This window comes from Suillus plorans, assembly GCF_016647745.1.
Source record: "Suillus plorans strain S12 chromosome Unknown HD556scaffold_12, whole genome shotgun sequence".
In the NCBI taxonomy this organism is placed as follows: Eukaryota; Fungi; Basidiomycota; class Agaricomycetes; order Boletales; family Suillaceae; genus Suillus; species Suillus plorans.
The window spans coordinates 510,488-535,683 of NW_024537396.1; the positions used below are offsets into that span (position 1 = coordinate 510,488).

At 47.2% G+C, this 25,196-nt stretch overlaps 6 protein-coding genes across 6 annotated transcripts; 3 read left to right on the forward strand and 3 right to left on the reverse strand.

Annotated features, from left to right (window-relative positions):
* Positions 1 to 595: 595 nt before the first annotated feature.
* Positions 596 to 4,003, forward strand: HD556DRAFT_1440038 (uncharacterized protein; the record flags this gene model as incomplete). Its single annotated transcript, XM_041306051.1, has 14 exons — positions 596 to 670; positions 722 to 877; positions 927 to 1,015; positions 1,070 to 1,373; positions 1,431 to 1,878; positions 1,935 to 1,981; positions 2,042 to 2,128; positions 2,186 to 2,529; positions 2,580 to 2,988; positions 3,038 to 3,217; positions 3,278 to 3,462; positions 3,541 to 3,635; positions 3,706 to 3,761; positions 3,818 to 4,003. The coding sequence occupies 14 exons, from the start codon at positions 596 to 598 to the stop codon at positions 4,001 to 4,003; spliced, it is 2,661 nt and encodes an 886-aa protein (XP_041163512.1).
* Positions 4,004 to 4,134: 131 nt separating this feature from the next.
* HD556DRAFT_1231777 (uncharacterized protein) lies at positions 4,135 to 4,855 on the reverse strand (the record flags this gene model as incomplete). Its single annotated transcript, XM_041297459.1, has 2 exons — positions 4,135 to 4,753; positions 4,809 to 4,855. 2 exons carry the CDS (start codon positions 4,853 to 4,855, stop codon positions 4,135 to 4,137), a joined length of 666 nt encoding a protein of 221 aa, XP_041163513.1.
* A 1,261-nt stretch (positions 4,856 to 6,116) lies between these two features.
* On the reverse strand, positions 6,117 to 7,482 carry HD556DRAFT_1440040 (ABC transporter type 1, transmembrane domain-containing protein; the record flags this gene model as incomplete). The annotated part of the gene is made up of 7 exons (XM_041306052.1): positions 6,117 to 6,222; positions 6,279 to 6,363; positions 6,415 to 6,574; positions 6,624 to 6,725; positions 6,786 to 7,217; positions 7,302 to 7,395; positions 7,463 to 7,482. The coding sequence occupies 7 exons, from the start codon at positions 7,480 to 7,482 to the stop codon at positions 6,117 to 6,119; spliced, it is 999 nt and encodes a 332-aa protein (XP_041163514.1).
* A 986-nt stretch (positions 7,483 to 8,468) lies between these two features.
* Positions 8,469 to 10,404, forward strand: HD556DRAFT_1525444 (uncharacterized protein; the record flags this gene model as incomplete). The annotated part of the gene is made up of 13 exons (XM_041309268.1): positions 8,469 to 8,773; positions 8,825 to 8,857; positions 8,908 to 8,927; positions 8,980 to 8,994; positions 9,052 to 9,094; positions 9,154 to 9,182; positions 9,240 to 9,253; positions 9,303 to 9,334; positions 9,497 to 9,556; positions 9,613 to 9,747; positions 9,799 to 10,036; positions 10,094 to 10,145; positions 10,201 to 10,404. Exons 1-13 carry the CDS (start codon positions 8,701 to 8,703, stop codon positions 10,402 to 10,404), a joined length of 948 nt encoding a protein of 315 aa, XP_041163515.1. The 5' UTR covers positions 8,469 to 8,700.
* A 1,269-nt stretch (positions 10,405 to 11,673) lies between these two features.
* Positions 11,674 to 13,195, forward strand: HD556DRAFT_164785 (uncharacterized protein). Its single transcript, XM_041309769.1, has 13 exons — positions 11,674 to 11,761; positions 11,827 to 11,873; positions 11,925 to 11,957; positions 12,008 to 12,027; positions 12,080 to 12,094; positions 12,154 to 12,192; positions 12,255 to 12,283; positions 12,341 to 12,354; positions 12,404 to 12,490; positions 12,598 to 12,657; positions 12,714 to 12,848; positions 12,900 to 13,137; position 13,195. Exons 2-12 carry the CDS (start codon positions 11,870 to 11,872, stop codon positions 13,055 to 13,057), a joined length of 594 nt encoding a protein of 197 aa, XP_041163516.1. The 5' UTR covers positions 11,674 to 11,761; positions 11,827 to 11,869; the 3' UTR covers positions 13,058 to 13,137; position 13,195.
* Positions 13,196 to 14,962: 1,767 nt separating this feature from the next.
* HD556DRAFT_1305824 (uncharacterized protein) lies at positions 14,963 to 18,061 on the reverse strand (the record flags this gene model as incomplete). The annotated part of the gene is made up of 10 exons (XM_041299835.1): positions 14,963 to 15,756; positions 15,812 to 15,853; positions 15,908 to 16,540; positions 16,597 to 16,746; positions 16,768 to 16,836; positions 16,888 to 17,045; positions 17,097 to 17,161; positions 17,214 to 17,336; positions 17,378 to 17,547; positions 17,602 to 18,061. The coding sequence occupies 10 exons, from the start codon at positions 18,059 to 18,061 to the stop codon at positions 14,963 to 14,965; spliced, it is 2,664 nt and encodes an 887-aa protein (XP_041163517.1).
* Positions 18,062 to 25,196: the final 7,135 nt, after the last annotated feature.

The following is a 25,196-nucleotide window of genomic DNA, read 5'->3' on the forward strand; positions in this document are numbered from 1 at the left end:
TTGGACAAAATTCAAGAGCTTGGCTTTGAAACTGTCGCACTTGATTTCGACTTAGATCTTACTGAATAAGGAAGGTGGGTCCTTTTGACATCAACGTCGACCTTGACTTTAACGTTTAACATTTAACTTTGACCTTGACTTCTGCTTCTGCTTCGACATGACCATAACTCTAAGTACTCTACCATGTGATCACTACAGCTTATATGTTGAATTACAGCCAATTCCACATTGTTGAGCCCAAGGATATCGCGTGTCTCGTCGCTGTTTCCCACGCTTGCTCGCTGTATGCCACCAGTAACACGACCGCAAGGATGCTCAGCACACTACAAAACATAGCGCAAGCTTCAACAATATTTAGCATGGCTTCAAATTGGTATTAATTACAGCCATGGATATCAATTCTCCTCGAGACCGTTGTCGAGCTAGTGCTCATGAATTACTAAATCAGGCTGATATCTGATAGTGACCTTGTGGAATTCATGCGGACGGACCGAGTCCGACTGACATACGAATTTCTAAGAACAATGTTCCCCATGTTCTCATATACCTGGCGCAGAAAATCTTGGGCGTCCATTTGTCTTTTTCCTCAACCACCATGGCACCCCTTCCCGAGCGGCACAGCTGCCAATGTTGTGAAGTGTGTGTAGTTTTTGAGGCGAGCAACCCAAATGTAAGACTCTCGGTTGATTAGCTTATATCCTTGCTAACAAAATTGTCACAGGATGAACGAGACTCTGCAATGTGCTATTGTGGACACACTTTTCTTCACCATGCAGTTCCGGTGGTCTATCCACCACCAGTCCCTGCCACGCCACTTCCACTCCCTCTGAAAGGAGGTTGTCCAGTATCGGGATGTGTTAAATTCAAACAAGGAAATGTACGTAGGCTACTCCAAATCTAATGCACCTATCTCACAGTTAGTAAAGAGTCTTGCAGGACCGATCACACCACAATCCCTTTGTGTTTGTGGTCAATGTTGGCTTGCACACGTCAAAGTCACACCAGCAACTGCGAGGTATGTGCCCCTGTTGTACTTACATGTCAAGTAAACTTAGTTAAGCCTCCGCAGTCTAACACCTCCACCGACACCAACTGTAGTAGGCACCCCAGCTATGGCCTGGCCTCCCCCATCTCAAGTCAGATCAGGCACGAGTAATGAGCGCCATGTGCAATCATATACATCATTTCGTCCGGCTGTGGGTGTACCAGGAACTGCCAGTCCTTTTAGTCCTTTTCCTACCAGCATGCGGCCTGCAAACTCTGGTTCAACTCGAACTTCTTCTCGCCCAGTTCGGCTGTCCAGTCATGCTGCTATGAGAAGAAGCTCTGTTCAGGAATCTTTGAGATTTGACATCGTATTTTTACCATATCCAGTAAGGATCTTTAGCTTGCGTTTTCAACATCCTGTTTTTCTGATGGACTTGACTTAGTTTTCATCTTCTCTTGAGATTGAGTCCGACGAGCCATTTCCAAAGGACCTAAGACTAAGTCGCCAAAAGCTCCCAGATATTCTTCGTCGACTTCGGCACCACAACCTTGTGATAGATGTCACACTTTCAACATCTGATCCACAGCGCTTGGTGATCAACGAGCTTCATGAGCACATCACATCGCACCTTGCTGCCCATACCATCCACTTCCCAGCTTCCCCGCTTTTTGACACCAATACGACTGTCCACGCGCCACAAGTCGAGTATGAAAGGGCCGACTGGCTTATATTACAGCTCGGAAAACTCAACCGTGATGGTACATCCTACACGTTAAAGACAGCTGCATTGACCACATGGCAGCTCACTGTGGCAGCCCTCGTCGACAACATGAACAAGATCTCCAGAAATATGAAGAATCCTTTCAGCGACACACCACTTCTATTCATCGGTATGTCTAGCTTTCGTCATTTTGAATATCCATGGACTAAAGAACAATCACAATAGCACCTCGTTTTGGGAAGCTTACTGGGCCTATCGATACCACAAAAAGGGTCCACTCTTGTTATGCATCACGTGTAATGGATACCTTGTTCACTGCCTGATTCCCTGAGTCGAGCTGGAACCCATCGTGCTTGTCAGCTTGTCCTGGCTATGGTATTGAACAGCGTCTTGATCGAGTTGATGACGATGATGATTGTGTATGTTTTTGGTTTAATTTCGATTGATTCATCTATTGACATGTATCATAATTGCAGTTCAATGAGTCGCTCTCGTCTACTATTGCTTGTGGTCCAATACTGCAGTCAGAGAACACTTCCCCCGCACATCCTGCCCACTCCAACGTCGCTGACTGGCAAGCATATGTACAAGACCATGCATTGGATGGTAGGCATACAGAGATTCAACCTTGGCGTGGTCAAGGAAAGACAGTGGAAGATGTTGCTGATCTTTTGACGGCCTTCATATACTCTAAGTATGGGGGTATTTCCCTCAGCATGGCCTCGTTGCCATCAGGACTCATCGTTGGTTACTCATATAAGAATGATGGGTCTGACCTCAGCCTCGCCAGTTTGTTTATGTCGGAGAGAACTTACAAAGTGTAAGCTTGATTTGGTATCTTTAGTTATCTTCTCTAACATGTTGGTACAGTGGTGAGGGCCTTGGGGAAGGTGTCGAGCGATCCGTCCTTGCTCAAGCTATCCAGAAGTCGACAAGTGAACTATCCACTTGGGTGGAGACCATGGATGGGTTCAAGAGCCTTTCGACCCTCCCATTTGGGGTGTTGGACCCAAAGATGGCGTGTAAACTCAAGACCCATGGCCTGTTGTGTGCCTTGCACATTTTCGCACTTGGCCAACCACCCGTACCATGTTCTCCGTTTTTACTCATTTACGTCCTGGGAAACTTCAATCTTCTTTTTGATACCTCGTATATTAGGATGTTGGCACCTGAAGCAGCACATGCGCTGTCTGTGATTCCATCGAACCATAACAGCCCTCTTGACCTCTCACCCACTGGACCTCTTGCATCATTGTTAGCGACATATCTTATGATTCAGGTGAGTCGGACAATTATGTCTTTGATATCTGGATTGACGAGGTTAATAGCCTGCACAACTTGCGCAAGATATGTTACCTGCAAGACGTCTCGAGTTGCAACGGCAGCTTTATGCTGGTGTTCTTCTTGGATGTCCATCAGCATTCACGTTAGATGTCCCTCAAGAATTCTTAGCGTTTGCTGAAGGGTTCGATGCGTATGTTAGTGAAGAGATACCTTCCTTGGCATCTGTGAGTTCGAGAATCTGTGTCGTGCACTTGATAACGAGTTAACCGTTGACACATTTTTAGACCTTGCGCCCGTCATTGGAAGGGCTGATTGCTGAGCTTTATCAGCAACATTTCATTTCTACTGCTCAGCTCATTCAGCGCCTTGAATTTGAGGTTGCACAGATATCTGAATCTGATGGTGGGCATGCGCGCAGGCCTGTCATTGACTCAGATACGGAAGCGGCTTTCATCTTGAGGTTTACTCGGTACCTGAGAGGTGCTGGCCATCCGAAGCATCCTGCTGTTGACGGATGTGTCTCAGGAGCAACTTCGTGCTGATGAAGAGAGCACAACACGCACAATGCTGCGATGCAAGCAGTTTATGCTGCAAATGTCTGGAAGTTGTATTCTTCCAGCGAATCCGAAGCAAAATTTCTGTGTATGTTTTCACAATCAAAGCTCGCGCTTCATTGAACTGAATTTTTATACTCAGGTTCGCTTCACGAAAGGGCTTCCACAGAGATATGCACATTCAAAACCACCAGGGGCGGGCGCTGATTGGGAGGTATGTGTAACAGTGTATATTATCTAATGTTTGCTCAACTGCGTCCACACCTGTAGCCGGCCACCTATCCAATGCACTTTCAGACATGTTCCTACCGAGTGAACATTCCACTCACAAAAGCCATCATCTCCTCTCTCGCTGATCCAATCCCAGATGATGACAATACAGTGACAGATTTTGATCTTTGGATCCATTCTTCTCTCTTCGCTTTTTCAGGGCCCTCTAGCTTTAATATCCTTTGAACGTCTTTCATGCAGCCTGCAGTAACCCTGTCTCCATTCTGCCATCCTGTCTTTGATACAACCTGTATTCATTACTTATGTCTTTGCCAATCCAATGTGTGCCATCGAGTGCGGGCTGGTAGTATTGAATGTCAATGAAACATGTTACAGCATATTTGAAGTGCGTCAATCCACAGTAGTCTACAACTGTCCATGGAGTAAGACAAGTAATGAGGTAGAAGGGTAAGCTGGTTATCTAGATCACATATCTGTGCATCTGTCAGTGGACGGTGTGCTTCTGGTACCTGTACATCTGATAGCTGCTGTGGGGGATGAATGACAAATGGGTTGTCGGCTGTTTCATCCACACTATTTGCTTCATTATGGTGTTGACGAACATTATCTTCATCGAATGCTTCCCAGTCTATTCCATACTCTTGGAAGTCACCCACTTCATCATCTCCCGGAATGAATGTTGCATCCACTCCATGCACACCATTTTGAAGCATGCCGAAGAAGAACATGTCACGTGGACTGCGCTGGCGCTCGTCACGAATTGAAATTCTGTGATGGTTCCATGATTCAGCCCAATCAGTGGCATCCAGGTTAATCCGTTCAAGAAATATGTGGTGCAGGAGCCACACATGGGCATCCAAGTTAGTATCCAAACCGTCATGCATCTCAAGCCCTAGGAAAAAATCCTTCCATTTTGCTCCAAATCCTCTTGTGACATCGCACCATAGGCGCTCGATACGGATGTTGTGAACACTCCTGCAATACACATACCTAAACATTATTGCAGGGGTCAAGGGTGGTACTGACTTACCGGCCCCATATATAAGACCCTCGCTCTGTACCTCTCCGATTTTCCATCCACTCAGCTACTCGGAGATTCTCTGTTCCATGGTCTCCACGCACACGACTGGGGGTGCCATGCTCTGCAATTGCATCGATGAACAGATTGAGAACTGTCTGAGCTCTGTTGTTGCTACTGACACGAATGCCCGTCACAAACCGTGAAAATCCATCTATGAAGGCATGGATGACAAACCGCCATCGTATCAATCCTGTGATAAACAACAAGTTGCAGCAGGTAGAACCACTCAAATAATTACATGACACACCATGTTGCCCGTCATGATGCCATAGAGAATTGGGACCAGGAACAGAATAAACACGACGTTGTATCCTCCGCGAGCCAAAAATGTTAAGAGGAGCACCATATACACGAGCATATGACTCTAGCACACGACTGCGTGTCACTCGGTGGCCAAGGTATTGGAAATGTCCTTGGATCATCCGACGGCCAAAGTAAGGAAAGTGGTCAAGTATCTGTTGCATGATCCCATCCAGCTCATCATCTGAGAGGTCAGAAGTTGGAGCAGTTGATGATGTGTAAAATCGCGTCACAGTCCCATCTTCAGCTTCATAATCAACATACACTGGGGCTCCTGGCTCTACTAAGCCATACTCCAAGGCGCGACGACGCACAGTTCGTGCTGATACTTGAAATACTGCTGCAAGGTGTGTCGGACCACGAAGTTCAATAGCAGGTGCTAGAATAGATGGCTCGATTTCGATACGGGGGCGTCCTGGTCGCCCAGTCGGCACCACATAAGATGCTTGTATTGGTGGAGCGTCTGGTGGGTCCACTGACTGACGAGCTGCATCATCCAAATGATCTATCATACTTTGCAGACTGTTTTCAATGGTGATACGTTCAGCTGGCATGAAAATGTCCGCATGCTACATCACTCTAATTGAGCAAATGACAGAATGTGCCTTGGAACAACACGACTTGCCTGTGTCAATAGTGCTGATAACCGTAAGCAATGCCTCTGTTCTTCACCTAACCGTGCGTGGTCCCCAATCTGTGTGCGGAGGGCTATCGTAACACGGCGGCCAAGCTCAGCATATGCAGCTCGTATTGTCTGTAATGGAGCAGGTACAAGCTGCTGATTAGGCTGGTCATTCATGACTGTGAAGAAGATGTCACGAAATGCACCACTGACATTATATGGTTTTAAGGTGCCCAACCCTTATGAGCCTCTGTCTGTCACGGAAGCACAATAAACTTTTTAGTGAATCATGATTATCATATTAGGCAGTCTAAGACCAAATTAACAAACGGCTGCTACAAGTTCTTATCTGGCCATCCGTCATGTTTGCCTGCTGCTTGCACTAACCATGCATGCCTGACATGGTCCTCTGACCTGGCATTGGGAGTTGCCCACACAACACTAAAAGAATGCAAAAGTTATATGACTGATACTCGCTACAACAATAGAATAAGTACCTGTACTGATACTGGGACAACCCCAATTCTCCTGGATAGGGATTCGCACGGGAAGTTTGATGGTCATAGGAGAAGGATACATTGTCTATAATGGATTCAGGTGGATGCGTATGGGAATTGAGCGATGGCTACATACCAAATTCAACTTCGCTGTTCGTGACTATCAATTCCTTAGCATCAGGTTCATCGACAACTTCACTAGACTCGTTAAGGAGGTGCAGCAGTTTCTTGGTGTCAATGAGGCTTTGGTTGATTGTGCGATATACGCCGCCCAAGTTCGAGAGAGGGAAGTAGAGCTGGCGTGGTCAAAGGATGTAAGCTTGGCACAATAGTCACAAAAAAAACAGGATACCCACCTGTATACCTCTGCGCCTCATATTCCTCCCCGCCGAAATACTTGATAGTCTCGTAATTGAGGAGACAATCCGTATGGATCCCACGCATGACCTGAGCATGCGTACAATTAGGACCCGTTTCATGATCATAGACAAAACGACGAGCACTCACCACATCCCGCTCATTCATTCGCCTCCATATCCTAGTCCCATACCTTGTAAGCACGGCACTCGCCCAGATATAACTCCTTATCATGACTCCAACCAGAGCGCCCAACACAGGTTCAAACCTGAAGACAAACACGACGAGTGCAACACATATATCCATAAGTGCAGGGACCACCGTGAACCCAATAAGCTCTCCAACACGGTTTATTGCGGTTCCTCTATCAAGGATACGCAGCAGCTCGCCAGTCTTGTATTTTGTATGCCAGCTGAGAGAAAGGGCAAGGACAAGGTTGAATGAGAGCATCGACATGCTGCGATCGCCATATTGCATAAGTGGGATCCAGAGGGCGTCACAGATGGCTGCAAGACTGCCTGAGGAAGCGTGTGTCGAATGTGGTGATGAGTGCGCTGAGTGTAAGAGGAAGAAATGCGTTGACTACGCGACCGAGAACAAGAATGAAGAAACAGATCAACTAGGAAATGGTTAATTGGGGTGATGAAATGTAATGGAGGCACGTACTGCAATGAATTGTAGCTTTGGGTAATGGGAGGGCCAGAGATGGGGCATGATGCGAGATACACGCCTGAAGAGTTCCACCACGAGGGATCGACGGCTACTTCATGTGAGGTTGTCTGTGGAAATGTTAGGTTGTGCTACACTAGATTGGCAGTCCTACTAACCTTGCTTGACTCTCGTACATCTGGAATTAGAAACACGCTGCGGGTGGTAGGGCCACTTCTGCATGTAAAAGTGCCGTATTTGGCGGTACTACTAGGACCATCAGGGTTGGGAAATCGTCAGAGTCGATCCTCGCATTGATAGACTGATCAGGATGAGCCAATATGGGCTGCAGCGGAAAGGAAAAGTTATAGGAAAGGACTGGAAAGGGCCAACAAGGAATAAAAGTTCATCATACAAGTTGACGACATGAACGAGATTTGCCAAAGCACTGACCTATGTAGCACATAAGATACAAATGTACGAAAATGTAGATCTGTGAAGTGCGAGCTCCACCTATTTACACCGTTCGCCACCCGGCTACACCAAAGGCAGTTACTAAGTGAGGAGGGTAGAGCTACAAGCACCGTCCGATAACCATAACAGTACTTGGATGTAGGAAATGAACATCAATGACACGCAGCCGGGAGGATATTGGTCAGCACGGCACTTGCCGAGGGTCAAGTTCAAAATCAAAACATCAAAGTCAAGCCCAACGTCAACATCATCAAAATATATCGTAGTAACGCGGAATTCAAGCTCAAGACAAGTTTCCTAAAGCGAAAAAACATATTGTCCAGTACGGTCCCTTATAAAGAATGTGTCTGGAGGATCTGTCACAGGAGCAACACTTTAGTCTCATATATATAGTACTTGAGTACTATGTAGGCAGTGAGCGGAACGGACCTAGAACTTTTGAAGGTCAATTTTACATAATCAACCTACAGCTGCATTTGCCGAATGCCCCAGACTCTGGCCCCAGACGCCACCCCAGACTCTGGCCCCAGACTCCACCCTAGACTTTGGGCCCAGACTGGCCCCAGACTGGCCAGATCTCTGACATTCACGACAAAGTGTTGTTTCAATGTTTGCGACAAGATGCGAAGACGCAGTGTTGTGCGTTGTATATATGTAACACAACGATACGAAGTTTGCGTTGCATGCGACCTTACCATGCAAAGTTGTAAGAAGATAACGATAAGCAACGTGCGATGCGAAGGAGATCTACGTATATCACAAATAAGCACTTTTCAACACAGTACAAAACAGGTACTATTTCGTATTTCAACATCTCCGAACCTTTCCCATCAGAGCGCGTTTTCACTGGGGCTGAGCGCTGAACGTTGAACGGTGGTATATCTTGCACGGACGCTCGTGATACACCACTAACCTTCCCCACTCGCTCACCCATCCCTCGAACATGACCTACGTCTCAAATGATCCCAGTTGGTGGCCGACAATCAATTTGAATATTTTTTTCAGCTATTGGAACGGTTTGTCGCATCATGATGTCTTAGACCTAACATTGACATGCAGGTTCGCAGTTGCCGCGGGCGTCGTGGTGGTATATGATTGTGGTGAGCATGACAGTGTTTGAAAGTCGCTGATATTCTCATGATATTTCCAGTCTTAACACTCGGACAAGAGGTATGTCGATGTTATCGCCGGAGCAGCCAGCTCACTAAGAATGGTGTCATAGATTGAACTCATCTGGGTGAGTGACAAGAGTCTCATCAGAAGAAAACAAGAGAATCCACTGAATTTGCGACAGAGACAACGCTGGTCTCTCATGACTGTGCTGTATTTGACTGTTCGTACCTCATGTTTTGCTTTAGCGTGGTGGGCAACTTATGCTGACTCCAAAATGTTCTAGATACGCTATATTGGAATACCGTTTTGTGTGTATGTGTCGAGACCAACAACTTTGGACTGTGCTAATAGCTCATCTCTGACAATTAGTGCCTCTCTTCTGTGTACGTCTCATATGCGCTGTGTTCCATTTTTCTGACCGGCGGCACACAGCAAATATGCCATCGATATCGCTGACGGATGCAGTAAGTATTCTGCAACCATCTCATTCCCATCCAATCAATACGCTCATATGTAGACGTAAGTGAGATTCCAAGTATTGAACTTTGCTCAACATAATGACTCAATAGGTGTAAGTCTGAGTCTTTGATACTAGTGCGATAGCGTTCGCTAATTGGGTGTTTTAGGCGCTATCACGTACTACGCAATAAATGGGACAACTGTGACCTTAATTGCCATGTTGGGCGGTAAGTGACCCAGGTGCAATACCTCTGATATTGACCTGACTGTCACACGATGCAAGTCATCGTGATTTCCCGGTTGCATGCCATGTATCAGGGATCTAGAAAGATGCTTATCTTCCTTGTTATTGTCTTCCTGGCTGTAAACATCGCCTGCGGAGTAATGACGGCAATAACGCTCAACGATACTGTACTGGGTAAGCTGTACTTGTTGACTTGAAGAACGCGGCTCATTGAACAAACACTAGAGGAGGCGATACTCTCTGGCACATATATGTGCAGTTATGTATTTGGAGGGGACGAGCAGCTTCTTATTTCGATGGTTTGGATGCTCAACACTGTTTGGGAGGTCCTCGCACTGTGTCTTTCAGTCTGGGTTGCCGTAAAACACTTCCGTGAGCTGCGACGACTCGGCCCATCCACAGGATCGATCATCGGTGACTGTTTCACAGTGCTGATACAATCTCACGTTCTTTATTTTGCAAGGTGAGCTTGTAATGTGAACGCGCTTATATTTTTCTGCTCAAGTTCCGTACATGTTAGCTTCGTTGGTGTCTCTTGCCTCCAGCTTACTCTTCTCTCTCCAGAAATCTGGGTGCGCTGACCTGTTGCTGACATCTACGTGTAACCACTGCTCATCATTTCTGCAGAATTCAAATTCTATTGTAACTCTGATACTCGCAGGTGCTCTTCAAATTTTATTGGTCGTGCAGCTGTTTGTGCTAGGACCACGCCTCATCTTGGGTGTTCGAGAATACCACGCCAAACTCGTGGCATACTCGGACGCAGAAACTAGCATGAATTCGATTGTTTTCCAGGAGCATGTACATGTATCGACTAGTAGTACTGTGTAGGGACAAACAATTTATGGGTGCCGGTGACCAGTGATGTATTTATATATCGCATGCAGGATGAGGAAAGTAAAGTTCCTGAGAGCGGTTATTTTAGGGACTATTGATGGAGACGCGAGCGAGGTGCATCGATGGCGAGATTGGGATTCGTGTTCGATTATGGACAACCCGCATGATCGATAATCGATAAAGCCCCGCACTGAATAGAAGCACGGTGGATGAAAGAAGGATGGCCTAGAATAGATTCCAGGCTAGATAAGGCATGGTTGATGATTAAATTACATTGTTATATGAACATCATGTGATTGTAGCCTCGGGAGGTTTTTCCTGATGAGTAGTGCCTGTCCGTTGAACTTCACGCACAGGTCAATTATCGTCTGCCATGTCCGATGCGAGTGAGGTAACAAGAGAGAATGAAATGCTTAGCACAATTTTTTCTGCAAACACCGAAGGTTGCACCAACCCAAAATTTCAACGTTGGCTGAGGTGCCGCATCTTTCGTATTATGTTTGATGCGCGAATGCAAACCCTTGATCTATTGATTCATCGTGCCTAGTGTCGTACGTGTGTCTTCAGCCTCCTGCCTCAAGACGGTCAATTCTTCCTCTGGACTATGGGCATAACCAGCAGTGCTTTATTGAACACAGCCGGTGACCAACGTACTTCAGTAAACAAGTTTCCGTGCGCCTGCCAGCTGCAACCAGCCAAATGGCCCTGCTAGGTCACGCAGTTACGCCCCCGACTTCTATTCAGTGGGTCGATCGAGCTGTGATTCGCGATTCGCGATTACAAACCGTTTGTTTGCAAAGCACCACGACTATTCTGTACTTATAACGACAACACATCCCACATCCATCAAAGCACCTTCGAACTTCGACCCCCTCGTTTTCGTCTCTCTGTCGAAAGCCCTGATTCGTTGCCGTAATATGGTTTTGCTACAGGTAACTATATCATAACTTTCATGTATTTAACGCTCGATGGCACTGATCTGTGCCAACACAGGATGGACCTAAACGGGAACGAGGGATCTCACCCTTACAGGATAGATGTTTACTGAAACACAATGTCATCGATATGAGCCTGTACAATCAGAAATCAGCCTTCTAGTGTGTTCCGCAGAATGACACTTGTTCCATAAGAGTACTCGTAGGGCTGTTGCGCCTCGGGCTCAGCCAGCGATGCCGAAGAGTGCGTAAATACATGTTTCACATACATCACACTTCGACCTGTGTTAGATCGATGCTAAGTGATTTCATAGGAAACTTCTTTATTTTTGCAATCTTGCAGCAAAAAAATCGGGTTTCAAATAAGTTTCCGACATCACGAACGACTAGAACTTTCCTGGTGTCCAAGTAGTCCCGTACGTAATTCTCCACTCGCTCACACCCATCCCTCGAACATGACCTACGTCTCAAATGATCCCAGTTGGTGGCCGTATATCGGTTTGGATATATTTTTAAATTATTGGATGGGTCTGTCAGATTAAGATGTCTGGATCAAACATTGACTTTGCGGTTTTGCAGTTGCTGCTGGCATTGTGGTGGTATATGATTGGGGTGAGCGGGCCAGCGTTCGAAAATCGCTCATATTCTAATGATATTTCCAGTCTTAACACTCGGACAAGAGGTACGTCTATGTTATCGCCTCAGCAGCTATCTCACTAACAATGGTATCTTAGATTGAACTCATCTGGGTGAGCGACAAGGGTCCCGTATCAGAAGAAACCAAGAACATGCAATGAATTCGCGACAGAGACAACGATGGTCTCTCATGACCATGCTGTATTTGATTGTTCGTACTCGTGTTGTGCTTTAGCGTGGTGGGCAACTTGTGCTGACTCCAAGATGTTCTAGATACGCTATATTGGAATACTGTATTCTGTGTATGTGTCGAGATCAACAACTTTGCTCTGTGCTAATAGCTCATCTCTGACAATTAGTGTCAATCTTCTGCGTATGTCTCATATGCGCTGTATTTCATTTTGCTGACCGGCGAGGCACAGAAACTATGCGATCGGTATCGCTGACAGATGCAGTAAGTGTTCTACAACCATCTCATTCCAATCCAATCAATACGCTCATATGTAGGGGTGAGTGAGATTCTAACCACTGAATTTGGCTCAACATAATGACTCAATAGGTGTAAGTCAAAGTCTTTTATACTAGTGCGAGGGCGTTTACTAATTGCCAGTTTTAGGCGCTACCATGTACTACGCAACAGATGGGACAATTGTGGCTTTGACTGCCATGCTGGGCGGTAAGTGACCCAGGTGCAATACCTCTGTGATATGGACCTGACTGACACGATGCAAGTGATCATGATCGCTCGGTTGCATGCCATGTATCAGGGATCTAGAACGATGCTCATCTTCCTTGTTATTATCTTCCTGGCTGTAAACATCACCTGCGGAGTGATCGCGGCAATAGGACTAAACGATACTGTAGCAGGTAAGCTTTACTTGTCGACTTGAAGAACACGGCTCATTGGACAAACACAAGAGGAGTCGATACTCTCTGGCACATATATATGCTATTTTGTACATGGAGGGAACGACCAGCTTCTGTATTCAATGGTTTGGATCCTCAACACTGTTTGGGAGGTCCTCGCGCTATGTCTTTCAGTTTGGGTTGCTGTGAAACACTTCCGTGAGCTGTGACGACTCGGCCCATCGACAAGATCGACCATCGGGGGCTGTTTCAGAGTGCTGATACAATCTCATGTTCTCTATTTTGCAAGGTGAGCTTGCATTGTGAACGCGGTTACATTTTTCCGCTCAAGTTCCGCACATGTTAGCTTTGTTAGTGTCTCTTGCCTCCAGCTTGTTAATATCTCTCCAGAAATCTGGGTGCGCTGACCTCTTGCTGATATCTGCGTGTAACCACTGCTCATCAGTTCTATAGAATTCGAATTCTACTGGACCTCAGATACTCTATGGTGCTCTTTTAATCTTATCGGTCGTGCAGATGTTTGTGCTAGGACCACGCCTCATCCTTAGCGTTCGAGAATACCACGCCAAACTCGTGACATACTCCGATGCAGAAACTAGCATGAATTCGATTGTTTTCCAGGAGCACGTACATGTATCAACTAGCAGTACTGTGTAGGGAAATGCTTGCTGAGCGGTCTGCAGGGAGGAGAAATTTGACCGAGGATCCGTCATTGTATTTATTTAACATATAGAGTTTTGCAGTATATTCAGGCAAACCTATTTCCTGTTGTATCACTACTGGAACGAAGCACCCACGCTTGAACCAAGTGATACGGGGAAATTATCCGGAACGTCCAGTAACCAAACTGGTCGTTGATAGTCAATCTCGAGATCCAAGTTAACGAAAATCAGTGAAAGTGCTCTGACATTTGCGCGTTTGTGGAGTTTCACTGTCTGGATATATAGACGATGAAGTGACTGCGAAGCGTGAAGCCAGATGGCTGATAACTCATGGGTGCTCAGATGCGATTTTCTCCATGCGATGGGTCACGGAAAATCAAATGAGTGAATCGCGTACACTCATGGCTCGACTGTACGTCTCTCTCGCGAATGAGCATCACAAGGATACTGAATCTGCTGAGTGATGAGTGGAGAATAAGAAAATGTCAGAAGGCTTCAAGCGTACCTATCAAACTACTGATGAGGCATCTACTGCGATATTCTGTTGGAGCCTTCGCTAAGCACGACTATCAGAGTAAAGCACAGATCGCCGATTTTGTTAGCATTACAGTTTTTTCTTATTCATCTAGATTGAGGCTACAGGTCTCCGGTTCAATGCGTGCCTAGCTAGGAGGCTTGTGACTAGAGTGGCCAACCTCCTCACTGATGGCCGTTCTCCACGAGGTCTACCTTCGATAACACTTATGAGTCGAGCCATTTCTGCTAAATGAATGTAGGATCGCGGATATGAGCGGAACGGACCTAAGACTTTTGAAGGTCAATTTTACATAATCAATCTACACACTCACTTTAGCTTCACCCTTGGCAGCACTTTCAAGATGTTCCCACGTACCGTCAGACCCTATTATTATGTAGCAAATATATAGTCTAAGAGACCCCCTCCTCCAGGAGGCTTCACCCTAGTTTTCCAAGGATGTGTGGCCATCCCTCGAGAGCATGTAACCAGAGCCTCGTCACAGAGGGTAAGCGCAACCTCCTGGTATGTTCCCTGGAGAGCCTCAACATAGCAGCCTCTCCAGATGCTCACTGCCTGCCTCCCCATGTCAGCATCTCCAGATGTCGGCAAGTGTGATAGCGGATGTGTTCTGGAGCCTCTCCGTATCTGTATGTTATCCATACTTCCATACTTCCATATTCCAGTTTGAATGTTTTATTCCATTTCTGCACCCAATCCTCCGTGATCGTGATTGTCTTGAGGAGTCAAACAAGGCCTGATCACATACAAAACATTGCATTGGCTGATACTATGGTAGATACAAAGGACACGGTAGATACGTCAACGTTCGACAGCAAGCACGACAACCAAAAATGACGAAACAACTCAATATATACGCGGCCGAGGGAGTCACCTGAATGCAAAAAATGAGGCCTGCGAGCCTAAGGAGTTCGTCCTCAATCCTCCTGGTCCTTGGGGTACTCGTTAGGATACTCACGCCCATACCCATGCTGGTATCTGCCTTGTGGACCAAAATATGCACTGCTGGGAGGGTGCCAATAAGTCTCGACATAACCGTCGTATCCATCGCGAGAATTGTGGTAGGGAGCATCATGGTAATCACCGTGATACTGAGGCTGAGGACCATGGGGGGGCTGGGGGGCATGAGCCATACGCGAGTCATGGTAATATTCGGGCGGCGGGTAACGAGCAAAGCCTTGTCCATAGCGCGATGGCATTGGACCCCTTGGGCGTGGACCATACATCCCTGGTCTCATGTCTGCATCGTGCGCCCGCGTCATGGAGTGACTCTCGGCATTAAAGTCTCCGTCGGTAGGTGCAGCCGCCATCTCGGATTCGGTACACCGCTCATGATGGGATCGTGGCATCCCCATGACAGGCTCCCTGCGCCCAATGGGTTGGTCGTGAATTGTCGCAGGCTGCAGGGATGGAGGTTGCATGAGAGGCGACTTAGCTGCTGGCCCAAGAGATTCCCCGCGCTGCAGGGATGGAGGTCGCACAACAGGCGACTTAGAAGCTGGTGCGAGAGATCCTGCACGCACGATGTTGTCCGGGAATAAGTCTACCGAAGCATGACGAGTTGGCGAGGGAGGCAAGGGACGTGTGGGGAGGCTGTTGGTAGCATCAGCATTGCTCGAGCGAGTCTCTGCTGCAGCTTTGTTGACGGCACTACCGTCAGGAGCATCGACGTCATTATCCACGATGGGATCGACTGCAGTCACAGGATGCTCTAAGGATCGTGTCAGTCAATGGAAATTGTAACAATGTAGTCAACAAATTCATACCTTGAGCTGACGAACCATTAAGCAGACGTTTAGCAGGTTTGGCTACAATATACATCAGTCGCCTTATAGAAGCAAATGCAAGAGGAACAAACATACCTCGTACATCTCGAATATGTTCATCACCGGAGGACTCAGCAGTCCCCGACGGTGCTCTCCTCTCAGGCACCTTGGGTTTAGGCCTCACAGGTACCTTACCTTTCGTCTTCTTTGCTGAGACTGCCTTCTCTGCAGGCGCAACAGACGGTGACCTCTTTTTGGATGCTCGCGAGGCGCCTTCGGATTTCGCCTTCCGCTTCTTGGAGGAAACATCATCTTGGTAATCGGAGTCGAGAACCACTGATTCCTCCAGGTTTTCATCTAGGTCCTCTGAGCCAGACGGAGTATCACTAGATGCCAAGGAAATGACCTCCTTGTCGACCTTCTTCTGGCCCGTCGGGCGCTTAACGACTTTGAATTCTCGGGAGGGGGGAGGCTGGGGGCGGACAGGTGCAGACACGCTTGGTTCGTCATCGGACTCGTCAGCAAGAGATGTTGTGGAAGCAGGCAGTGCCGATGCTTTCTTTGATGTTTTGCCTTTGACTATGGAAGTAGCTGTGCTCTGCTTCAGGCGCAGAGCACCCAGGCGATCTGATTTGCCATTCACAAAAAGGCGATGTCCTGCAGTATGAATCGAATCTGCTGCAGGAGGCGCGCCCTCCACTACTGGGCACTCAGAAGTGAGGACTTTAGCTGTATAAAAAGATCATTTGTAAGCAGGCGAAGACTGAAATTGAATAAAAACATACCTCGCTTAGCTTCGGCAATTTTTTTGATGCTCATGGTCCCCGCCTTCAAGGCTGCGATGACAATGCCGGTCTCCTTCAGAGTCAGGTTTGCGATACCTTTATTTACGGTGGTATGAAAACCACCTGGGAGGAGCATGTCCTCCGGATATCCTTTGATGATCATTGACATACGCGTGAGCTCTGATGGCAGTGTCTTCCACGGAAAAATCTTGTTGGACGTTAGTTTTCCGCCCAGTGCATCTGTCCCTCAGTGTCAGCGAACAAACGACAAATGAAATACACTCAAAATACCAATTTGACGATGCAACTCATCCTTGATCCACTTGATTCCATGCTTGGAAATGTCGAGAGATTCTGAAGGGGGGACTGAAGCCCCGCGTACGTTGGCATCGATCCCAATGCTGTCTTCATCAAAGGCCTCTTCGACGACACCGAGTGATGTCAGGTTACTAATGATTACATGAGAACTTCGTCACCAGGAACGTCGAGACAATACTTACTATACCTGGGCTTTCAAGTGACCGATGATAGTATCTTCATCAGCCCTACAGCGCGATTTCCAAAACTAAAATTAAGATAGTGATTAGGTGACGTTTATGTGGCCTACAAATACTCACACCCTCAGCTCCAGGTGTCGTATGGGCTAGGCCCAGCGAGCCGTCTTGATTAACGACTTTTCCGCACGCTACAAAAGCAGCCTCAAAGCCATAGCGAGCTGCTGCAGAGTCCATCTGTCTACCCTCAGTAACACAATAGTAAAACATGACGGAATTATACTCACAAGGCCAGAGATCTTTGTGCCAAATTTGTGGAACTCTTGACCCCGCATAGCAACCGTCTGAGGAATACCCAGGAGCATCGCTGACTGTTCATGAAGCTCGAGGATGTTTTGCCACTTGTCCGGGAATGCTGCCTTGAAGAGTTCATAGCAATTATGGCGCACAGTGGCACCTTGAATCACCGCATTAGAATGACAGAACATCGGCCACAAGATGTAAAACTCACTTGGTGTGCCATGAATCTCGGGGGCCCTCCTGCCGAGCCTCGCAAGCTCGTCCTTGAGGTGGTCCTTGAAGTAACTACTGTAAGCGTTCCAATGGTTGACAGTACTGGTGGAGCGCGCATGGCTCTTGTTCCAAAGTATGACGATCTGATGAGTGGGGATGGCTGTTTTGCTACTTAGATCTTGAATCATACGTTCGAGTTCCACGAATCCCTCTCGGAGCACAGCATTCGCTGTCTGAAATCTTCGCCCCTTCACTGCAGGGACGACATCAGATGTATCGTCCATGGGGAAGTCGAAAGCATCATCCATGGGAAAGCCGTCAGTGTAAGGATGACCCTCCCATTCTGCAGGCCCTGTCGGAGTAGGAGGTGTGATGTAAGTCTGAGGCACAGCAGGTAGCAACGTCAATGAGCCGGCAATGTGGTTGTCATCTCCGCCATTTTCGAAGGAACCCAACATCATACCACTGAAGTCATATTGTTCCAGTGGTAGAAACGAGGGTTTTGTAAAGAAGTTGGGCTGTGGAGGCTGGCCACCATCTGGGCGAGCATTCTCAGATGAATTGATAAGAGGAGCCTCGTAAAACACATCTTGTATAGGAAGCTGCAAAGGCACCGAACGCTCTCGAAGAGCAGGCTGAGGAGGCACCGAACGCTCTCGAAGTGCAGGTGTTACGACTGGATGAGTCGAGCTATCTCTGTCTGAGTAGACGGTCGGCAGAATGCCAGATAGACGTGAGTCTGCTCTCGATTGAGAGATCAAGGTTTCTGGCTAAGGCGAGTATCGCTGACTCCCTTAGAATAGTGGTTCTTTAGACAGTAAGGTTGGAGACCTTACTGAAGGACAATGTTCCAGGTAAAACCAGTAGATTAAAGTAAGGAATACAACAGTGGGTAGGTAGGTTTATATACAAGTGTTCAAGCGGAGCTTGTAAATGTGTTATCAAGATAGAAGCAAGAAGAGGCGGACAGCCCGCTTGGCAAGATAAGAGATAGACATGATAAGAGATAAGCGTGATACGACGGCCCGTTTAGCAACAAAAGGGGAATGAGTATAGGGGTCTAAATGTTACTGTAACATTACCCCCTTACTAGGGTTGAAACCACCGGATTCAATCATCCTGGTTAGCATAGTAGATGGGATCGTCAGAATACTCTAAGTCGTCTTCTGGTCCAGCCCTTATGCGTTCCTCCGAGTAAAGCATTTCTTCTTCCTGGCACAATGCTGCGTATGCGTCATCGGCGTCGTTCTCCCAGGCTGCGAGTGCTTGGTAAAATCCTTCGTCTTTCCAAGTTAAAGAGGTAGGGGTTTCTCCAGTATAGTGTGGGCAATAAAATGAAAGATGGCCTGGAGATAATTCTCGACAGACGCGACAATAGTATTCGGGGCAATTAACCTGCCTATGCCCGAGCGTCTGGCAGTATCTGCATACGCGGTTTTCATCAGGATTAGAGGAGGTCGCTCGTAAGGGTGATGGGCCTGGCTTAGGGCTAAGCGCTTCATCTGTGCTAGTGGCGCGTCTCTTTCCTTTATCTTTACCAGAGCGCCGAGCTCGTGTTCTTTTCCTGGTTAAATCGGTTCGTTGCATGGGGTGTCTTATGGTTACACCTCGTTGCTCTGCCTCCGCGATTAGCTCAGCAGGAGTGGCAGGTTGAGTTCTTCCCAACGCTTGCATGGGTACGATTCCATCCGTGAAGGTATGCGTCGATAACGAGTCCGGAATGATAAGCGGGGGATGAATGTGGAGTGAGGCCAACGCGTTGGCTAAGTCCTGTACTTCATGATAGGATAGGAGTTGTTCGTTTGGATTTGCAGCGATCTCTTCGCGGGTAGCAGAGAACGCAGTATAAAGATGGGGAGGGTGTTCGATAGTCTCCACCGTAGGAGCTGGTACGGGGACCGCCTGGCGGTTTTCTTCTCTGAGGGAAGCTAACATGGCCTCCGTTGTCTGTGCGAGATTATTGACCGCAGCCAGTAACTCATTAGGAATGTGAGAAGAGAGAGTAGGAGCAGCGTCTTGGTATGAGGGAGGAGGGGCTCCTCTAGTGGAGCCCATAGGGGAAGGTGGGCGCGCAACCCCTGCGGTTTGTTCTGAGACGATGTGGATGACTGTTCTAATATCATCTTTAACTTCTTCAGGAATAAGGCGCAGAGCAAAGTTGCGTATGCGCCTCTGCATATGCATGAGACTGTGGCGGACCGCGTTGTCTTCAACGAGACGACAGACTCGCTCGATGATCTCAGTGGCTCTGATGATGTTGATGAGGAGGTTGATAGAGTGGGCGTTTCTTCCGAAGAGGACTCTGGTGAGCTCGATGGCATGTTGGGGGCAGAGGAGTGCTGCCTCAATGAGGGTGAGGTCTTCAGCTTGGGTGATGTAAGTTTCGTATTGTTCGTCATTGGAATCAAGGGCGGAGGTTTCGAAGGTGGAGTGGTATGGCAGAGTGTAGGTGGATGCGGGGAAGGGCATATTGGTTACTTAGGTTTCGTTTACAAGGGAATGGTTCGTTTAGTTTAGCTTGTGCCTCTTCTTATATGTTGTCAAAAGTTCTTTCGAACTCCGCAAGTTCTCCTCGGGTATCCATTCGTTGCTTCCGGAAGAGTAGCCTATCCACGATACGAGATAGCGTCTTCGTTTACCCGTGCCTTTATGGCTAAGAATAGCTTCTATTTCATATTCTTCTTCGCCGTTGATAATGTCAGGTGGAGGTTCGGTGTAGTTCGGTCCGTGTATCTCTGTTTCGCGATAGGACGATAGTTCAGAAGCATGGAACGTGGGGTGAACTTTCCACTGGTCTGGGAGTTTTAGAGTAAATGTGATGGGAGATAAGACTGCGGTGATAACGAATGGGCCGTATCGTTTGGGCGCAAGTTTCCTAGAAGGCAAAGATGTCAGGAGATTGGTGGCTGTAAGCCATACCTTATCTCCTATCTTCCATGGTCGGTATTTCCCATGGCGGGATCTTTCTGCCATTCGTTGCATGGCGATGTTATGACAAGCGAGTGCTTCTTCACGTATCTTCTGTAGGTTTCTGAGTCTTTCTTCTGCTGCTGGCGTGTCTGATACTGATAAGATATGAGGGATCCCACGTGGTTCATAGCCCATCATGAGGAAGAACGGGGACGTGTTCCTGGCATCGTGTTTCCGATGATTGTGGACGAATTCGGCGATAGGAAGATGATTTGACCATTCTAACGGGTTATTCCTGCAATAGATCCGTAGGTAGGTTTCCAGTTCTTGGTTAAGACGTTCTGTTTGTCCGTCTGTCTGGGGGTGGTAGGCGGTTGATGCGGCGATCTGATATCCGAGAAGTCGGGCCAGTTCTCGAGAGAATTTCGAAATGAACTGCGGTCCTCTATCTGAGATCACTTTTTCGTGGAGGCCGAATCTTTTGAACACGTTTTTGAGGAATAGTTTGGCTACTCCTTCGGAGGTGATGTTTTTATTGCAAGGTGAAATAATTACCCCCTTCGTAAGCCCATGGTCTACCACGATCATGATAGAGTCAAAACCGCCCGATACAGGTAGGTCGGTGATAAGGTCAACAGAGACTTGAGAGAAGGGGCGAGTGGCAACGGAGGGGATCGGTCGTAACGGCGGAGTGACCGGGTGCGTGTCAGCCTTCATTTGTTGACATAAGGCACATCCGTCGACGTATTTGCGGATGTAAGTTCCCATGGCTGGCCACCAAAAATCTCGTTTGACGAGTTCTTCCGTTTTGAACCGTCCGGGATGTCCCGCAGTGGGATGATCATGGTGTTTAAATAACACGTCATGTCGTTGGGCTACTGGTACGTAAGCTCTATTTTTATAAAAGAGAACGCCATTGGTGCATTTCCAGTCTGAGAGGGCGGATTTCATTGGGGGAAGGCATACTCCGTCCAATGCTTCCAGGGCTTTCTGGTAGACGGGATCGTTGGTAGAGTTGCGTGCAATGCTTTCCGACAAATTATCGTCAATTAGTCGCACGAACATGGTATCAGGGAGGAGAATGCGATTTTCGTTATCGTCTTTTCCGAGTGAATGGTCGGGGCGTCGAGAAAGGGCATCAGGGGCAGCTAATTTGGTCCCTGCGACGTGATGCAATTCTAACTGATAATTGGAAAGGACGAGCTGCCAACGTGCCTGTCTTCGTGTCAGCTTTTGGGCGGAGCGGAAGTACAAGAGGTTCATATGATCCGTGAATACTATCACGGTGTGGGGGCTCCCTTCTAAATAGTGGCGCCATTCGGAGAGTGCTCTAATGACTGCCAGTAGTTCTCTGTCGAAGATTTCGTAGTTTCGTTCTGCGGGGTTAAAAGATTGGGATAGGTAACCGCATGGATGGTACATTCCATTTTCGTCAGTCTGCAGCAACACTGCTCCGGTTGCTGCCAACGATGCATCGGTAGCAATTGCGAATTGGCGAGTTGGATCCGGATTTCTCAGTACTGGCTGTGATAAAAAGGCGTTTTTAAGGTGATCAAAGGCGTTCTGACATTTGTCAGTCCAAATGAAAGGGTGATCTTTCTTTGTGAGGTCGATAAGGGGTCGAGCGATATCCGAGTAGTGAGCAATAAACGTCCGGTAGAAGTTGCAGAATCCTAGGAAAGACCGTGTGTCTTTCAGGTTCTCCGGGGTTGGCCAGTGTTTGATTCCGTCTACTTTGGCGGGTTCCATCCCTACTTCCCCTGGTCGAATCACCATTCCAAGATATTCTACTTCTCGCGCATCAAAGGTGCATTTTTCCGGTTTAACGAATAGTTTCTCTTTTCGAAGGATGTCAAGGATTTCGATGGTCCGTGCTTGGTGCTGCCGAAGATCCTTTGAGAAGATCAATAAGTCGTCCATGTATATGACTAGCCATCCTTGGTTTATCTGCTTTTGGCAGAGGTTGGTCATGAACGCTTGGAAAGTTGCGGGGGAATTCGTTAATCCAAAAAACATGACTGTTGGCTCGAACAGTCCTTCTTGAGTGGTAAACGCTGCTTTCCATCGATCTTCTGGGTGGATCCTCACGTTATTGTATCCTGATCTAATGTCGATCTTCGTGAAATACTTAGCGTCGTAGAGTTGTTCAATGAGGGATTTTGGCAAGGGGAGGGGATATTGATTTCGTACGGTCCAATCGTTGAGATACCGATAATCCTGACAGGGACGTAGTTCTCCGCTCTTCTTTCCTACGAAAAAGAATCCGCTGGCTTGAGGTGATTTGGAAGGAACAATAAAACCTTTTCTAGTGTTTTCTTCGATAAATGTTTTGACAGCTTCTCGTTCTTTTCCTGATAACGGATAGACCTTTGACGTCTTGGGTACAAATCCTGGTTTGAGGTCGATACGATGATCTACTCCTGGTCTTTCCGGCGGGAGTTTGTTAAGACCATCTTTGGCAAAGACGTCTTGATACTGGTGGAGGAAGTGAGGGACGAGTTCTTCGAAAGTTTTCTTTTGCTTTTTTATTTCTCCTGCAACCGCGAATTCTTGGGCTTTATTACTTGTTTTTCCATAGTTTTGTTCTCTTTTTGATGTTCCGTCCCGAACGAGTGGGGTATCGAAGGTCATGTCTTCTATGATGCGTACGGTGGATCCATCAGTGGCATATTCGACGAGTACTTCGTCATTGGCCAATTGATAGTCAAATGGGTCTGCGACTGGGGTTTTGAAGTTTTCTGACCAGACGTCGTCCTTCGTATCATAGTTAGGCATTTCTTCATCAACTATCGGCTTCCGTAGTTTGGAATTTGTCCAAGTTCGGTTCGTTTCTTTTCTGACTTCTTTTCTTTTTCTGAAAAGTGGTGGGAGTGACTTTTTTCGTCTTTTTCTGTCGATGCTTTTTTCTATGGCAAGCGACCTCTTCGTTGATGGGAGTAATACGGTCTTGGCTTCCCAATCGATCTGAGGTTTTAGTGCAGCAAGCCAAGGGAATCCTAGGAGGATTTTGTCCTGCTTAGCTAACTTTGCCACGTTGAACTTTCCGATCATAGTTCGTTGATCGATTTTGATCGTGAGTACGCAATAACGAGAGATAAGTCCTCCTTGAGCGTCCGATCCATCGGCGGTGATAACAGGGAAGGGTCGTGAAAGTTTATGGGTTTTTATTTTGTGCCTTTTACAGAAGGTATCGCTGATAAAGGTGCCGGATGCTCCGGAATCGATGACCATGGATGTTTCGACGGTTTGTACGCGTTTATCGGAAAAAATGGATGCAGGAATTCTTAATTCATTTCTGGTTCCGATAGAACGTATTAGTCGTACATGAGTGGGAGTTACTGACGTCGAGGCAGTGTCCCTTTCTAAAAATCCATTTCCACGAAGCGGCGTTCTACTTCAGTGAAGTCGCTGTCTTCTTCTTCTTCGACTTCTTTGGCTTTTTCTTTCATAGTTTTCCTTCGGATCGGTGCTTTCCTTTTAGGAATTTCTTCTTCGTTTCTCTCCTTCTTTCTTCTGATAGGGGTCCTGGAGGAGGAAGCGCGACTTTCGACTTCGTCGTCGCTGCTACTTTCTTCTTCTTTGTTTCTTCGGATCTGTCCTTTTTCTCTGGGGTGGAAGGAGGTGTCGTTGGCACGGTGTCCTACTTGGTGACATTTGAAGCATCTTCCTTCTTTGAGGTGTTTCTTTAATTCCGCGTCTGAGAGACGGCTTATGCGGTCGACTTCCATGTCGTCACTTCTTCTCGGAATGTAATGCCTATTTCCGAAGTTTTTCTTCTTCTGTTGCTGGGGTCTTTCCTTCTTTTTTATGGCTTTCCATCTTTGGAAGGCGTTATCGATATTAATGCAGGTATTGACGACAGTGTCGAAGTCATCAAGGGTTTCGCCTGTTTTATACAGGTTGTCCTGAAGCCCGTAGTCTAGGCCTTGTCGAAAGAATTCGATGAGGGGGGCTTGTTCGGTCATTCCCGCTCGGTGTGCGAGGAGCTTGTAATTGGAGATATAGGTGTGGAGATCTCCTTTCATCTCTAATCCTCTTATCTTTGTCATGGCAGTTCCGGCGGGGTCCATGGGTTTAAAGGCTTCGTCGAAGTCCTTTTTGAATTTGATCCAGGTACCGTAGCCGATCATTTGTCCAGAGGTATCTTTCCTCTTGGGGTCTAGGGCTGCTTCCATGAAGTCTTCTGCCCAGGCTGCTGCGTTTCCTTTCGTCATGTAGGATAACACAAGGATGATCTTCTTTTTATCATCAACGTAGACTTTGTCGTTAATGTCGAGGTATGCATGACATTTCATCATGAATCTCTTTGATTCTTCCCTATCTCCATCGAATTCGGGAGGGGAACCGATCTTTAGTTCTATTTCTTTGTTCTGGGTCGTCATGGTGTTCAACGGAGGAATGGTTGGTAACGTTCCTAGGTTCAAGGCTCCGATCAAGGGAGTTAATGAAGTCGTGGTGTCGGTTTCGTTGCAGATGGCAACGGTTCAGGTGATAAAGACTTTAATCTTTTGTTACGACTGGGATGAGTCGAGCTATCTCTGTCTGAGTAGACGGTCGGCAGAATGCCAGATAGACGTGAGTCTGCTCTCGATTGAGAGATCAAGGTTTCTGGCTAAGGCGAGTATCGCTGACTCCCTTAGAATAGTGGTTCTTTAGACAGTAAGGTTGGAGACCTTACTGAAG